This window comes from Sapajus apella, unplaced genomic scaffold (genome assembly GCF_009761245.1).
Source record: "Sapajus apella isolate SASKATOON/1434 unplaced genomic scaffold, GSC_monkey_1.0 scaffold35, whole genome shotgun sequence".
In the NCBI taxonomy this organism is placed as follows: Eukaryota; Metazoa; Chordata; class Mammalia; order Primates; family Cebidae; genus Sapajus; species Sapajus apella.
Window position 1 is genome coordinate 6,003,075 of NW_022436975.1, and position 17,608 is coordinate 6,020,682.

General features: G+C 37.2%; 1 protein-coding gene across 3 annotated transcripts in view; it reads right to left on the reverse strand.

Moving 5' to 3' along the window:
- Nucleotides 1-17,608, reverse strand: part of ATP6V1H (ATPase H+ transporting V1 subunit H) — a 95,809-nt gene that overhangs the window by 55,904 nt on the left and 22,297 nt on the right. For 2 of the 3 annotated variants that reach the window (XM_032296081.1, XM_032296083.1), the window contains 3 exons: nucleotides 15,630-15,734; nucleotides 12,411-12,464; nucleotides 3,184-3,281 (listed from right to left, as the gene is read on the reverse strand). In XM_032296081.1, the coding sequence (XP_032151972.1) occupies nucleotides 3,184-3,281; nucleotides 12,411-12,464; nucleotides 15,630-15,734 (257 nt within the window). The remainder of the gene's footprint in view (nucleotides 1-3,183; nucleotides 3,282-12,410; nucleotides 12,465-15,629; nucleotides 15,735-17,608) is intronic. The other variant, XM_032296082.1, reaches the window with a different exon arrangement.

Consider the following 17,608-nt stretch of genomic DNA (forward strand, 5'->3'; position numbering starts at 1 on the left):
TTTCTCCTCATGTTATTCCTATTTGCAATGTGAGAAACACACACACACACACACACAAATTCAATGCTAAGCAGAAACTCAAAAAGTAGAAAGCACGTTTTATTTCTGAAAAAAATGAAAAGATTAAATGACTTTTTGAAATTGCTATACTTTCAGCAAATTAAGATATTATACCTTTATTAATGTCCATTTCTCTAAAGGTTTATCTGACTACTGCTAATCGTATTAGTGGTCATTAGCATATCAAAATATATGGGTTGAACATGAAATAGCCTAGATCTTATTTATACCTGATCTTGTTGCTGCTGAATAGTTAACATTGCTGAATGTTCTCTAAAATACTAAGTACTAGTCATTACAAGAGCAGCATTTGTTATACCTCAGTACACCATGAGCGTTCAAAGGGACCACATTTTGGTATTTGAGTTTGTTTTATAAGCAATTATAAGTATTTGTAGAGATTGCTCATTCATGACTTTGATTCTTTCTTACAGGTCCTCCATACAGGGGGAAAAAATATCTAATTTTTGTTTGGCAGGATTAAAATTCATTTTATCTTATTGTAAGATAAAATGAATTTTAATCCTGCCAAACAATTCTACTGGGCTCTTTTATAAACCACAAAATTTTAATTGTCTTAGGCTATTTTATCATCCTATATATTACTTTACCATTATTCATTGATTATAACCAATTATACTAAGAAATGAAAAACTAAACTAACAAAGTTAGAGACTGACCTAGGAAGATGATATAATAGTGAAATAAATAATTACCCTTTTTTCTATTGCACTGCCCAAAATACGGCATTATCTTTTACAAAGGTAAAAAGACTGGTAACACCATTTTTGTCATTCACCTTTAGGTTTCCGTACAGAAGAGAGCTAACAGCAAAGTCCTGAGGTTGCTAGCCTCAGAAAGACCTGCTTACCAAGGTTGGCCCTTGACTGGCTTCTGGGAATTCGGCTGGTAAACAATTTCCTACACTGATCAAACTAAACCATTTGTACAAACACATGATTTATGCTGAATTCCTACTGCTATGGTCCAAATGTCTGTGTCCCTCCAAAATTCATATGCTGAAAGACTAACCCCAAGGTGATGGTATTAGGTGACGGGGCCTTTGGGAGGTGATTAGGTCAGGGGAGCAGAGCACTCATGAATGAGATGAGTACCCTTATAAAAGGGTCCTGAGAAAGACCCCTGTCCCCTCTGCTATCTGAGTTTACAGTGAAAAGATGACCATCTATGAATGAGGAAACAGGCACTCACCAGATACCAAATCTGCTAGTGCCTTGATCTTGGACTTCCTAACCTCCAGAAATCTAAGAACTAAGTTTCCATTGTTTATAAGCCACCCAGCATTTTGTTACAGCAGCCCAAATGAATTAAGACACCCACTTTGTTTCAGGAGTTTGAAATTTTGGTGTCTTTTAGGTAGAGCCTGTCTGCATAACTAACCTCTAATAACACCTTAGGATCTGAGTCTCTGATGGGTTTCCTGAACAGAAATCACACAAATGTTCCTGCATTTTCGATGCTGGGGGAAGATGCACTTTGCGTGACCCCTCTGGGAGAAAGAGAGCGTAAGGAAGCCTGCGCATGGATTCCTCCACACTCAGCCTGTGTCTTTGTCCCTTATGACAAAGCTGTGCATCCTCACTACATCTCTGTAATAAATCTTATCTGTGAATACAACTATATACTAAGTCTGGGAGTCTTTCTAATTAATCTCCTGACAGTGTGAACACAGCTGAGAATTCAGAATTTTTTTATTTTCTGCCCATAATAATGACCAACAGAGGAAAGTGTTTCACAATTACTAGGTTATTCAGAAGATGAAAACAAACAGACGGACTGCGCTCTATTCTCTAGCAATAATGGTGAAATGGGTCAAATAAGTGAAATCTTAAACTGTAAGTCTCTAGACAGCTATATCATAAGTGAATTTTTTCAAACTCAAGAACTGATAAGTGAGGAATATATTTCTAAGGACAAAAAAGAAATATAGTACTCTCACCTAGTTAGCCACTGAACATGAAAGACTTTCAGACAGTATTTTGTGGCAAGAACCTAGACCATTTTGCTCAAGGACATGTGATGATTTTCTGTCATCTTTCATGATATTTGTGTATCAAAATGTACTTTTTACAAAAAGGTTTGCTCCGTTTTAATTTTTACTGAAATTTCTAATAGTTGTTTTTCCACTCTTTATTCTTAGTTCGGTTAACTTTTCACAAAATGACTAAAAACATATTTGAAAGGGTCTTTTGGACCCAGATGGCAAACTGTGATGGCTATTTTTCCTAACTGAGGATTAAATAAACAAGAACAAGCTGAAATTTTATAGAGTAATAGAAAAATAACTAGTAACTTGCTAAACTGATGGATATTGAATAGTTGTGACAATGCAAATATAATTCCTAAGAAAGCCTATTTGCAGAAGTAACTCATTCTAAGAAATTGCATACAAATATTGACTGAGAAGATCTGGAATATTTGGGTCCATTTCACAAGTATATCCTACACTGGAGATACAGGGTAAGAGTCCAATGCTTGCTTTAAATCCTCATCCACCAAGTAACTTACTGTTGATAACCTAACTTTCTCTGTAGATTTTCTAACAGAGAAACAATGCCTTGCTAACTGAAAAGAATATTTGGTTTAAGAGCAGTCAGAACTCTCATTATGAATAACTAAATTGATTTTCTGATGGTAAAACAAGACTTTCACTGTTTAGGTTTTCAGTTGCTTGTCTGTATAAGCCTGAACAGGCAGCTCCTCAAAGTTTCCATACCTGCAAATTAGAATCCCACAAAGACTGAGCTAAATTATATGGCATTAGAAAGGTTTATATTCACTCTTTCCTGGGTACGAACTTCTCTTGTTGATTTTTGCCTACATTCATCATAAAATATTTTTAAAATTTTTTTATATTCTGAGTACCTGGAATCTGTCCTGTTAAGCATTAGGTTCTTAAGAGGCCTTAACCTCTTATAAAAGCACAGATCAAGCAAGGGAAGGGGTTCGATAGTTACTCACTTCCAAGAAGGCTAGCATAGCCAATTGTTAAACAGATATGAAAAAAATAAAATACCTCTCAGATTATTACATATTTCTTTGAAAATGTCAAGGAGAGATGCTTATAAATGTTGTTTTACATTAAAAGTAAAGGGCACTCACCAATTTACCCCATCTGCTTCCACCCAAGCAAAGCGGTACTCATTGACCCGGAGCATCAGCTGCAAACACCCAGCCACGCACTGTACATACTGCGAACTCTGCACAAGAAGAAGTGCATGGTTTTTAAATCGGAAAACATTTAAAATCATGCGATCAGACACATTTCTAAATGAAAAGCGCGATTACCTAATGGAATTAGTAGTATCCAAGCATCCAAAATTCCCTAACCTCTTTTCAAATTTTAATTCTCATGTTTGCTTTTATCTCTACCTCTTAGAAATAAACACGATTTTGTCTCCTGAATTAAATCTACACAAGTCAAGACTACTTAACACACAGTTGGGAAAATTAGGAATGAAATATTTTATATTTGATACAGTTTGATAAGCATATTGCCTTACGACGTTTCACATACCCCTGAATAAAGATACTATGTATAGAGAATACTGTTACACATAATTACAGACCTATCAAAGAGCAATAAAATTAACAAAAAGAAAAGTAAGTAATTCAAGATAGGCCTGTATGTGAATGACCTCGGACAAGTTACTGAACTTTTTGAAGATGCAATTTCTTCATCCTTACGAGAACACTGCCAAGCACCCTGAATATCGTTAGATTTAAGGAAAATAATTCAGGCTGGACACAGTGGTTCAAGTCTGTAATCCGAGCACTTTGGGAGGCTGAGGCGGGTGGACTTCCTGAGCTCAGGAGTTCAGAGCCAGCCTGGGCAACATGGCAAAGCCCATCTCTACTAAAATTACAAAAAATTAGCTGGACATGGTGGCACATGCCTGTAATCCCAGCTACTTGGGGGGCTGAGGCATAAGAATTGCTTGAATCCAGGAGGCAGAGGTTGCCATGAACCGAGATCACATGACTGCATTCCAGCCTGGGCAAAAGAGACTCCGTCTCAAAAAAAAGTAAATAAGTAATTCATTTCATGACACAGCTAGACATACATAGGAACTCAATAAATTAAAACTTTATAAAAAATCCATATGGCATATAAAAAGTCTAATTAAACACCTGAAAAAGACTATGATTTTTAAAACCATCAGTTCAATAACACTGTCCCTTAGAAATTGTGCTTAAACCTGAAACTTAAATAGGAATAATAATCCCAGAAAGTTGCATGCCCCTACATTTTACCAAAGCTAGTAGGAACATCTGACCAGGACTTTTCCTTAAATATGTACAATAAGCCCTATAACTTTAAGAAGTAGAGAAAGGAGGCTGAGTATGATGGTTCACACCTGTAATCCCAGCACTTTAATCCTCAGGAGGCTGGGGCAGGCAGATCACTTGAGGTCAGGAGTTCACAACCAGCCTGGCCACCATGGTAAAACCCCGCCTCTACTAAAAATACAAAAATTAGCTGGGCATGGTGGCGATCACCTGTAATCCCAGCTACTCATGAGGTTGAGGCAGGAGAATCACTTGAACCCGGGAGGCAGAGGTTTCAGTGAGCCAAGATCATGCCACTACACTCCAGCCTGGACATCAAACTGAGGCCCCATCTCAAAAAAATAAATAAAAGAAGCCGAGAAAGGAAAGGAAATTTCAGAGAATAGCCTTTAAGATGAACATGCTAATTTCACAAATACACACACACAAAAAAAAACTTTTTAAAGAAAAAATCATGAGTGTTATATAAATTCACAGAACCTAACATACATGATGCTACTGAACTTTGTTCTAATTTAAATACTGTTCATAAAAGCCTAACACTTTAAAGAAATTCCAGGCATTCTAACACAAAAACACAACAATATAAGTACATCTGGTGGAATAGTCAAACGTTATCAAGAAAAGGTTATCTTTGGCTGTACCTAAAAAGCAGTTAATTTAGTTTCACAAAAACACAACGTATCTAGTAATACAATTCGCCTGAAAACTCAAAACATTAGCAAAAATTAATGACAATGAAATAGTGCATTTTCAGCTCTAAAACAATATTTCATAATGAAAACAATACTTTTTTTTCCAATTAAGTTATCAGGTAGAAGCTTTCTCTAAAGAAGATGAATCCCATCTTTCCTGTTTAGAGAGATGACCAAGCAAGATTTCTAGATGAATGAATAAAAAGGCAACCTTGAGCACCCTCTTCTCTTCCATTTATCATCAGTTTCCTCTTATCACAAAAATTCTTTGTTTCAGGGTAAGTCTTTCTTTTCTGTGGCTACTCACCATACTATGTTGAAATACATAACACACCACAAGGATGGATTCTTGATTGTTATTTTAGCTTCTTCAGTATTCCTGTTGTTACAAATGAGCACATAAAAGGTGTTGTTCCTAAAGCTGACATACTCTCTCCTATTGCACACGATCAGGCAGTAGCCATACCATTCCAGAGATCACTTTCACAGTATAGACAGAAACAGCACTGGTAAATGATTAAATTATTGCCTTCAATTACACCAAGTAGACTGCATCACTTTCTTGTTTTTCACTTAAACTGAAGTTAAAGAGGAAATAAAAATGTCCGCTTTTATGATACCAACAGCTCATTATTATGATACCCATTTTTCCAGAAGAGGAACCCAGGACATAAACAGGTGATACAATTTGCTGAAATGAAAATACTGAGCTGACCTGGCGCAGTGGCTCACACCCGTAACCCCGGCACTTTGGGAGGCCAAGGCAGGCAGATCACTTGAGGTCAGGAGTTTGAGACCAGCCTGGCCAACATGGCAAAACCCTGTCTCTACTAAAAATACAAAAAATAGCTGGGAATGGTGGCATGCACCTGTAGTCCCAGTTACTCAGGAGGCTGAGGCAGGAGAATCACTTGAACCCAGGAGGCAGAGGTTGCAGTGAGCAGAGACAGTGCTACTGAACTCCAGCCTGGGCAACAGAGTGAGACCCTGTCTCAAAAAAAGGAAAATAGTGAGTTAATCTTAGATTGGCACTAGAAGTCAACTCTGCGCACCTGCTTGAGGTGGTATTCTTTGTACTGTGCCAAGCACTCTGGGCTAAGAACTTCCCACAACATGCACTTTCTATGCAGCAAACCTCGATGGTCGAGAGAAAAACACTATGTTCACTTCTCAACACATTAAAGAGAGTACGATTTAGAAAAATTATCCAATGTTGCTGAAAATGCAAACTCTTACTGTATTAGAGTGAAAGTCACAACACAGAGAAAATAGCAACTACAGCATTCACCTTCTTGGTGAATGGGTCTCAGAGATCCATACGCTACAGAATTACAAATTCAGTAACTGAGGAACTGCAAAATAAGTAGGCAATAAAAGAAACATTAAAATATCAGTGATACTGTGTACAAAGTAAAACTAATGTTATAAAAATGTTTACAGACAAATTTTCAATATTCATCTTCATGATGCTAGGATTTAAGAACAAACTAAGTGAAAAAGGATAAAAACAGTATTCATCTAAATTCTGAAATTGTCAGCAGTTGAGAAAATAAGTCTGCTTGCAGTAAAAGGCATCTGTTCCACAGAGACACGATGAAAATGCACAGTATGCTGGTAACAGTGAAGCATGGAGGTAAACTTTTCAAACATATAATTGACTAAAATATGGCCTAGAAGGCAGTTTTATGTGAAATGAAAAGGTGCTCACCAAAGTTCTAAAAGTAATTATGTTTCATGACTATTAAGCCACTCTCTCTTAAAACTAAAAGGTGATTGTATGCATGTGTGTATGTGTGAGTTTTGCTTCTATACAGACACTTGAAAAAATACAGGACAATATCAAGTGTCAGTAAAGAACTGAAACAAATGGAACTTTCATACTTTGTTGAAGGGCAAACAAACTGAAAAAACTAAAACTAAATTTACATATACCCCATTAATCACCAATTCTATTCTAAAATTAGGTGCTACAGACATAAAGGTATACATCTGCCAAAAGATATGTACAAGAATGTTCACAGCAAGATTATTCACAAGAGTCAAAAAACTAGAAGCAACCCAAATACTCATAAGAGAATGAGTAACATTCATATAATGAAATACTACACTGCAATGAAAAAGAATTACTGCTAAAGGCAATGAATGAATTTCAGAGACACAATGTTAAGCAAGAGAGTTCAGACACATAAGAGTTTACACTGTATATGATTCCATTAAATGGAGTTTAAGATCAGACAACACGACTCTATGGTAATAGATGTCATAATAACCTTTGTACGAGTTGAGGTGAAGGCAGTAGGATGAATTATGAGATATAAATTTATCCCACTGAACATTTAACATTGGTACATTTTCCTTTATATAAGTTATGACATGATAAAAGAAGAAATAGAGAAAAGAAAGGAAAAGAGGAATAGAGAGGAGAAGGACAGAATGAACACTGGAACAGGAATCAGAAGTTTTGTCACACAATGTTGGACAAATCACTTAACTTCTTGAAAATTGTTTTCTTGTTAGCAAAGAAAAAGAAAAATAATATCAGCTCTACCAAACTGGGAAAAGGAAAAAAAAAAAAAAACTGCTATGAAACTGAAATCAATTTCTATAAAACACTAAACAATTGTAAAGTACTATTATCATCAATATTCAGGAACGAAAATACATATATATCCCAAGAATTCTCTTGAAGTTGGCTGATTAAAAGAGATCCTCCAGTCAACAGTCATATCTAAATTAAGATACAGTTTTAACAAAAAAAAAAAAAAAGATTTTCACTACTGGTTTACAAATTTATAAATCTTCAAAGTATTACTTTCAATCTGATGTGCTTAATCTAGTAATTCAATTACATGACTAGTGGGAATCTTTATTATAGAAAAAAATTGTGGGCCTAACTAAAAAAAAGTGATTTACTTTATAAATTATTGCTTTGTATGCAACTTCCGAGAACATAATACATACATAGTATTAGGTTAGCTTATTTTTGTTATCAGTGCTATACTTTGAAAATGACATGTAAAAAGGAAGTCATACCTAAATATTTTACCAGTTAATTTTCTTTTGCATTTCAGAATATATCTCCAGGCAATCCTTCCAAAATTCAATACAAAGCCCATTTTATAATAAAGTATTAAACAGCTCATGTAATTTACTGAATACTGCACTGAAAGCAAAAAACATAATGGTTGTATGGGTACTTGATGTACTATTCCTACCAAATGTACACGGTTTTCGCACAACTGTAAAGTTGAAAAATCATAAGTTGGACCATCATAGGTCAGGGACTGTCTGTAATTGTCTGTGAGTTACTCTAGGTCCCCACAAACTTCACAACTCACCAGCTAGAGCAGACTACAATTTAAGAACAGGCTTGCACTACATGAATTACTGATGTGGCCCACTGATTTCTGCTACTTACTCAGCACTTTTGATGGACTTATAGTCAAAGCAGTAAAGAACTTAAGGAAGGAGGTCCTCTACCTCTTCTGAAGAGATGACAGGTATTACATCAGCACAGCATTAAATTAAAAACAAAGTCCAAGCAGTGAAACTAGCCTCCATTAACAAGAATATTAGAACTGCCACAGAAAACAATTTAAGCAATCTGGTCAAAAGACAAAAAAAAAAAAAAAAAAACTAAGTCCTTTTTCCCCCTCAATCTAAAATACTGTTGCTGCATGCTAAAACACAGATGAATCTTGAAAACATTACGCTAAGTTAAAGACACCAGTCACAGAATACCATGTATGATATTATTTCTATGGAATGTCCAGAAGAGGCAAATCCCGAGACAGCAAGTAGGTTAGTGGTTGCCAGGGCTTGGAGGCAAGGCCAGGAATGGGCAAGACTGTTAACGTGTACAGGGTTGGTTGGTTCGTTTTTCTGAGATGTTAAAATGTTATGAAGTTAGACTGCGGTAATGGTTGCACAATTCTGTAAATATATTAAAAACCACTGAACTGCAAGAAGATGCATTTTATGGCATGTGAAATATATTTCAATAAAGCTATTTTTAAGACTACATAAAACTGAAAATTTACTTCCTCACTCACACTTCCAAGGGCTCCAGAACCACATATGTCTAGGGGCTGCCATAATGGACAGTACGGCCATAGTGACCATTTCTCCCATCGCAGAAAGTTCTCCTGGACACGACTGCTCCGTTAAATCAAGAGGCAAGATGAAACAAACAAGGAGGGCCTGGCAACTTAAGTCACTAGCAGTGACACAGCTTTCATCTAGCAACTACTCATGCCAGATTGATTCCGCAACAAAAATCACAGAGAACCGGACACAGACACATGTGGGCTCTCTCCTGTATCCTTCTCCTGCATATGCATACTGTACAAATGAAGCTAGGCAGAAGAAAAAGGAAAACAGAAAGAAACAAATCTCCAGGTTCTTCCTAAACCTTCCAAAGTTTGTGAAGGAGTCACAGTATTGTTTCATCAGGGCATCTGCATAACAATCCACTTCCTCCCTCTAGTGCCTTCCTCAGAAGAAAAGGCTTACAATTCACATTTAAGGATCAGTGAAGAACTCTAAAGTACATATAATCTGATGTCTACTTTCACAATTAGAAGACAACATAACGCACTTTAAGGAAATTCCACTTCTGTATAAAAACGTTTCACTGGGCATGGTGGCTCACACCTATAATCCCAATATTTTGGAAGGCCAAGGCAGGTGGATTGCCTGAGCTCAGGAGTTTGAGACCAGCCTGGACAACACAGTGAGACCTTGTCTCTACCAAAATACAAAAAAAAAAATTAGTGGGGCATGGTGGCATGTGCTTGTAGTCCCAGCTATTGGTGGGGGTATTGGGCTGAGGCAAGAGGATTGCTTGTGCCTGGAAGGCAGAAGTTGCAGTAAGCTGAGATCATGTCACTGCACTCCAACCTGTATGACAGAGTAAGACTCCATCTCAAAAAAAAAAAAAAAGTTTTTGATGATCCACTCATAACATCATAAGATGATGCCTCTGAGGCCATTTTAAAAAGGTAAGACTGCTGAAGCATGTTTAACATTTTGCAGTATAAAACTTGTTTTATACTGACATCAAGTGGCAATAATTTGTAATGCAGTTTACCAAACAGCTTTTTTCCACTCTGAAAACCTAAAGGGATTTTATGATATTCATAACTTAAAAAGTCTGAGTAAGCAATGTGACTTGAGGAATGCCTAAAGATCCAATTCGAGCTCAGCTGCCTCACGAGTAATTCTCTAAGCAATGCATTTCTTCAGAGTCTCTGCCACTCATCAGCTGTGTGACCTCAGGAATGTTGGTGTGTTTTTCTGTTCCGTCTTACTACTCAATCATAAAATGTGGCTAATGATATGACCTACATTGAACAGGGAGTGTAAATATTCAAGGAGATGAAAACGTGAAATGAAAAAATGTCCAGGACATAGTAAATGCTCAATAAATACTAGCTGCTAGATTAAGACTCCCCTTTGGAAATACAAGTATGAAAGCAAGGGCCGACACTCTACTCTCAATACATGGAGTTCTGCTTTTCAAGTTGACAGCCATCTAAAAAAGTAAGAGCTTCACTTCAGGAAGAGTCCAAAAATAAGTTCAGGATTGAGAGGCACTAAAGGGAAGAAGAAAAGAAACTAAAGGCCATCTTTTCCTAACTCACAATCACTCCTGATGTGAATTCCATTTGGGATGTATAAGAATCTACCAGATAAACCACTTTACGCCAACACACCACCAATTAATTTTGTTTTTCTAATGCATTGCACAGAAAATAGCAAAATAATAATGTGATGTCAGCAGAGTTTGTATCTCCTTATTTAAGCTCTAATAACTTAAATAATTTACAAGTCTAAAATTATTAATTTTTCAAACTGGTAGAAATTCAAGTCACATGAAATAAAGATTTCCAATTTAAACAAAATAAAGATTGTCAATGTAAACATCTGCTTCTGACTGAGAAACGAGACTTCCTACTCACCATTTCCCCAACCCACCACTTTCTAACCCTACCAGGCCCCAAGATCACACAACTAGTTCTGTATCTTACTCTGATTCCACTTCAGAAGGCTAATAACCATTTTCTGGCCTAACATGTGAGTCATCAAACACTTCAACCTATGCTCCAAAAGAAGCCCAGTTTCAAAATGGATTCTGCTGCCATCTATGATCTTAGAACATACATACCCGTAGCATTCATTCAGATAATGGAAGTATCAGTAACCAATACGGATATTAAATGGCTCCTACAGAGCTCATTTAGGTCTATTGCAGGCAGGTTACAGAAACTACCCTTTAAAGATGCTTCCTAATTTCCTAGCAATATTTCCAACAATTGAAGCTAGATGTACTTCTGTTTGTCTCCTTTTTCCTTACTTCCAATTCCTGAGCTATTCCTAGAGCACAGCAAAGTTAAGTCATTCCCACATGGGAACGACTACTTTAGCCAAGAAAGGAACTTGAGGAGCCATAATTAGTTTTAACCTTGAACCTTTCGGCTCTACAAAAATGTGGAAAGAGATTGGTCAAAAAAGAAAAAAAGTTGGGCAAGGGGTTTGGCCACCATGTAGCCCCACACAAAGCCTTCAGCTTCACAGTGCAGCAGCCAGTCTTACTGCCATCAGGTAATTGAATTTCTTGGCTGGGTGCAATGGCTCACACCTTTAATCCCAGCACTTTGGGAGGCCGAGGCAGGCAGATCACTTGAAGCCAGGAGTTCTTGAGACCAGCCTGGCCAACGTGATGAAACTGTCTCTACCGAAAATACAAAAATTAGCCAAGCATGGTGGTACATGCTTATAATCCCAGCTACACAGGAGACAGGAGAATCACTTGAACCCAGGAAGCAGAGGTTGCAGTGAGCTGAGATTGTGCCACTGCACTCCAGCCTGGGGGACAGAGTGAGGCTCAAGTGAGACTCTGTCTAAAAAAAATTAAAAAATAAAATAAAATAAAAAGTAACTGAATTTCTTTTAAATGTCTGACATTTTGTCCACCTGTTGACTAGACAGATATCAGACAGTTTAATCAGGTAACTGAAGTTTAAAGAGAAAAACTTTATGATTATTTGCTCCAGTTGCGCTTCTGAATTGAGATTTTTGCTTTGATTCTCAGGTCTGAAACAAAGTGGCCTGGAAAACAGAGCAATGGTGAAAAAAAAGTCTTATGACTACCACAGAAAAGATGATCCCCACAGACCACCAATATTTATATACAGTTTATAATCCACTCGCCTGGCTGGAGGTGACCATGGATTGATAGCTGGGGAACTAGTAAATATCTTCAAAATTTTAAGTTCTATAACTCAAAATAAGTTATTTTTGGAATATTTAGGAGGCCAGTGAATTAAGGAGGAATATACTTACATCATTTGAAGAGACTGTTCCTGTTTCAACAGCAACACCGCTACCACGCAGTTTCTATTACAAAATAAATAACTCATTATTTAGTTTTGTTTTAATTTTATCCTAACTTACCAGCTTACAAAGGGGAGCTAAACACATTTTCTCCGAATTCTATGTAATAATTTTTCCTCTATAATTTTATTCCTAATCCTACTCAATAAAAAACAAGGGGATGACATAAAATGTTCTAAAGTTCGTTACACTTTTCTAGTGACAATATATTAACCAGTAAATAGCTAAAAATGGAACAATAATAAACTGACTACTAAGCTCAAGGTAAATTTCATGGGTGAAGCTAGTACGAATTTCCAAGTCTTAAGATTTATTTCCTGAATTGTTTTTCCAATAAGATGACTGCCTTAAACTGAACTATCCACACTATTTTCTGTAGCAAGGCTTTCAAAAATAGGTGCTTGATGTCAGGAAGGTACAATATGCGGCTTGGCTATCCACAGCAAAGCTAACAAATTATAATGACAATCAAAATCTGAAATGTCATATGGAAATGACCGAAGAAAATTTAAGGCAGAAAGTCAGGGGCAGAAAGTGCAAGAGAAAAGGAATAATGAATTTCTGAAAGGAAATTTTTATTCTGTTTTATTCAATAACTACTATCTACGAAGTGCAGGCATGAGTCCCTATAACCCAAATGCAACACTCCAAACTACCCAAAAATGCTTCAAAGGCCACTATAAGGTCAAAGAACAAAACATCTAAACTTGCAACTAACTTGGACTTTTGAAAGTTTATTCCTATTAAAACTACGAAATTGTGGTACTTTTTGCGAGAGAAAAAAATACTTGTGATAGAGAAAATAGAGACACTCCAGATGTAGCACTATCGCATGACAACTGAGCAAAGTGGCAAGTAGTATCAGAAATGACTGTTACTTTTTAAAACAAAGAGTCTGGATTTTAATCATGATAGAAGGCTAGGAAGAAGCACCTGCCCGCAGCAAGAGGGACAGTGCAATGAGGGCTAAGCAGAAGCGGTAATCAGACTAGGAAGCAAGGCCAGGCTGCACCTGGGTACCCAGACGAGGTCCCCCGCAGCAGAAGGACCCGCAGAGCAGAGGTGTTGCACAAGTTAAAGTCCACAACTTAAAGCTGAAGACTCTATGATAAAAAGAGTGCACAAAAAAGATGCAGAAAATACTTGAAGAGCATTGATCTATAAAAACTCAATTCTAATGAAAACTATTCTAGACACTGACTATACCTGAAAGCTAACATTACAGCAGAATGAAGTTTTGTTTTTATTTTTGAGACAAGAGTCTCACTCTGTCACTCAGGCTGGAGTACAGTGGCACGAGCAGCCTCAACCTCCCCACGCTCAGGTGATCCTCCTGCCTTGGCCTCCTGAGTAGCTGGAACTACAGATGTGCACCACTACACCCAACTAATTTTTCTATTTTTTGGAAAGACAGGGTTTTTGCCATGTTGTGCAGGCCAGTCTCAAACTCCTGGGCTCAAACAATTGGCCTGCCTTGGCCTCCCAAAGTGCTAGGATTACAGGCATTAAGTCACTGCACCACGCCTGCAATGAAGTCTATTTAAGGGGAGAGATTATTTCAAAGTAGCAAAAAAGGGGGAGGTACATGCTATATAACTAAACATTCAGATCCCAAATGATATGCTACATTATGTTAAATCTCACTTTCACAAGCTTGTTTCTTACATGCTTTAAATATCTTGTTTTTTATAAATACCTCACAAACTCAATGAAATCTGCAAATTGGTGGCTCTTATAAAAACACTTTTTAAAAACCAAGCCCCAAACCAGTTAAAATTGATGCTATTAACATAAAAAGAATTTTGTTCAACAAACTCTAAAGCATCTCCATCCAAATATATAAATGGTAATTAGGCGCCCCCAAAAAAGGCAGGCAACAATAAGACAAAAAGTAAATCTAAGCACAATATGGTGTCTTTCTTATGCCTCAAACTGAAATCTATTAAAATAATAAAGTCACCTGAAATCTAAACAACAACTTTCAAAAAATTTCAAATAGATATTTGTAACCTAACAACCTAACAATATTGTTTCTCCTGGTCCCACTCCTCTGACAGGTCACCCTCACATCAAAATCTCATTCCCTTCTACCTCTTCATCTCCAGAATCCTCCTCCCTGTCCACCTTCAGTCCTCTCCTCTTCTGAGTATCAATCCCATCAAACCTCTTCATACCTACCCTTCATCCCTGTAAGCCTGAAACTAACACTCCACAGAGCCATCACTCATGTCCTGTCTTTTGCCCTGTTCTGAGGAAACATGAAGACAAAACTGAAAACTTATCATTTTTCCAGTCATTACACCTGCAAGCTATTTTCCTCCAGAGACACAGCTAGAAAGGCCTACAAGCAATCAAGATGACCAGTAGGCAGCCTCCATGTTGTTCATTAGGGCTAACCAATCCCACCCTGAAACTGTGAAATTGTGAGAACAAGCCAGTGTGTGTGACAGCATCCTTTCACAGCTGGACTGGGCAGCTCCAGGCTCACCCAGGGACACCTGAAAGCATGGGAGGGACTCGGCCAGACAAGGACAAACAGATTCGTTAACAATGATCCAGAGCATGCTGTCTGTAGTTTGAAATGCCCGATGGCACCCAGGACCGGTTTGTTTATTAGTGTACTCGGTTAGACAGCTTAGCCTGGTTATGTAATCAAAAGGGCATAAAAGATCTCACTCGAAACTTTCAGAGAGCTCTCCCAAAACCAAGATTTCTCGCACAAATCTTGGTGGTTCACTATCCTGGGGCAGCCGAGGGAGCAGCGCCTGGAAGTCTCTCGGCCCGAGGCATGCTCTCTCCTGCTGCACCGTTTCTTTTCCTTTATTGAAGCCACACACGCGCGTGCTCTTTGGAGCTGTGTGGGTCCTTTCAATTCTCCAGCCTCTGTCATCTTGGCAGCCACCTAGAAGAAAGGTACTCCCTGACCCCTGAAAAGCATGAATAAGAAACCCCAAGTGGCAGAAAAGACAGAAAGGATTGAAATGAAGCCAGTCAAAGAAAAAGCAAAGCACACTACCGTATCTAAGAGTAGTTTGGTTTACTTGTCAAGTTCAAAATGGCATTATTTTAATAAGACATTTTTGTAATTCAACATATTTACTATAAAAAGCTTAAAAGAACATGGATGTTACATTCTTCTCAAAGATTCTTTTAAAAAAATTCTTTTACCTGTGAACTCAGCTGAGTTTTTATCCAATTGAAATAGTAATTTAAGTCACTGCCTTCCATCAATTCTTTTCCCCAAGCTGCTAACTTGGCAATAATTCTTGCTGCCTGAAAACGAATAATAAATACATTAGAATGCAACGTTAATTCTAAAAATCACATTATGTACCTTAAAAAAAGGATTTGTAAAAAAATCACATTATGTACCTTAAAAAAAGGATTTGTAAAAAAATCACATTATATACCTTAAAAAAAAGATTTGTAAGGCCGGGCGCAGTGGCTCAAGCCTGTAATCCCAGCACTTTGGGAGGCCGAGGCGGGTGGATCACGAGGTCAAGAGATCGAGACCATCCTGGTCAACATGGTGAAATCCCATCTCTACTAAAAATACAAAAAATTAGCTGGGCATGGTGGCGTGTGCCTGTAATCCCAGCGACTCAGGAGGCTGGGGCAGGAGAATTGCCTGAACCCGGGAGGCGGAGGTTGCAGTGAGCCGAGATCGCGCCATTGCACTCCAGCCTGGGTAACAAGAGCGAAACTCCATCTCAAAAAAAAAAAAAAAGGATTTGTAACCATTTTGCTACACAATTTCTTAACACTCAACTCCTCTAAAAATAGTTTAATTTCATTTTAAAAAATATATTTTGAAACAAACATTTAAAATATATTTTTAAATATTTCCATCAAAGTGAACCAAAATTAGCTGGGGCTTAGGCATGTCTTGACACTGCCTGTATTATTTTGAGTTTCAAAAGTAAGATTGAAATTCATTACATGACCACCAAAAAAAAAAAAAAAAAAAAAAAAAAAAAAAACAGAAAAATCTTTCTTAGAAGCAGACTGTCACCAAACCACTTGCCAGAATTCTAAGCAATCTCTACAACAAATGGCCAACCTCTCCCACACTCATGCAAGCACCCCGGGAGTTCTAATACTTAAAAATCCACTTCTTGGGATAATACACATCCTAGGTATTAGTTCTCTCTCCCAACATAAACAAATATCCTCTCTCCTCAAAGATTTCTGCATTTTCTTCATGTTATATAACCATTATTTTTTTAATTAAATAGGCAATATAAACTACTTCTCCATACACAAACCAATTTAATAAATATTTTATCAGTACTAAGAGCAATTCACTGTCTTAAAACTCCAAATCATTTAGCAATAATTCACCCTAGTAGAGAACAAAAGGCTACCCTAGCTAACCTCCAAATAATTTCCTGTGCTAGCAGACTCATGTTATTCTTACATTTGAATACACGCTGACTGGTGCACTTCCAAGGTCAGAATGTCAGATACTTAAGTGTTCTGGTGTATTTAGAATTCTACAACATAGGGACTAACCGGGGTGCCTTTAGTCACTCATTGAGTTGTGACATGCTAAGGTTTTCACATGCCCAGCTAAATGAATTTATAGATACATTATCTAGTTTAAACTCATCTTACTGACACAAAATAGGCAACTGACTTAAAAGAATTACTGTTAGGAGGCCAAGGATTGAAAATATTACCAGCCGTGCATGCACAAGACCAAGAAACAAGAGACTTGACATTTACTCCTGGCATAAGCTCTTTATCAGCACATGGTAAACCAGTGGGAGTCTGCCCCTCAGAATGTGTAAGATTGGCCAAAAGTAAATGAAATCATCAAGAAGTTAATATGGATTTGGCTGCACAGTAATAATGAACCTTTCCCTAAGTGTGTATTTGTTTAATGTATTTGTCAGTTTTGTTACAACATTAGGAGGACATTTAAACCAAACAGTGAAGATAAGCCTCTACAATTTTAAAGAGGGAAATATATTACTGAAATCTATTAAAGAATAAAAAGTATTCTTTAAAATACAGTTTATTTCATCAGTCCTCCTTAATTTCTCTTTTTATAGATATTTCATAATGTACACAACATATAAATATGCTATATAAATAAATATACTGTATGAATACACATATGTGGAAGAGGGAGGGAGACAACACAC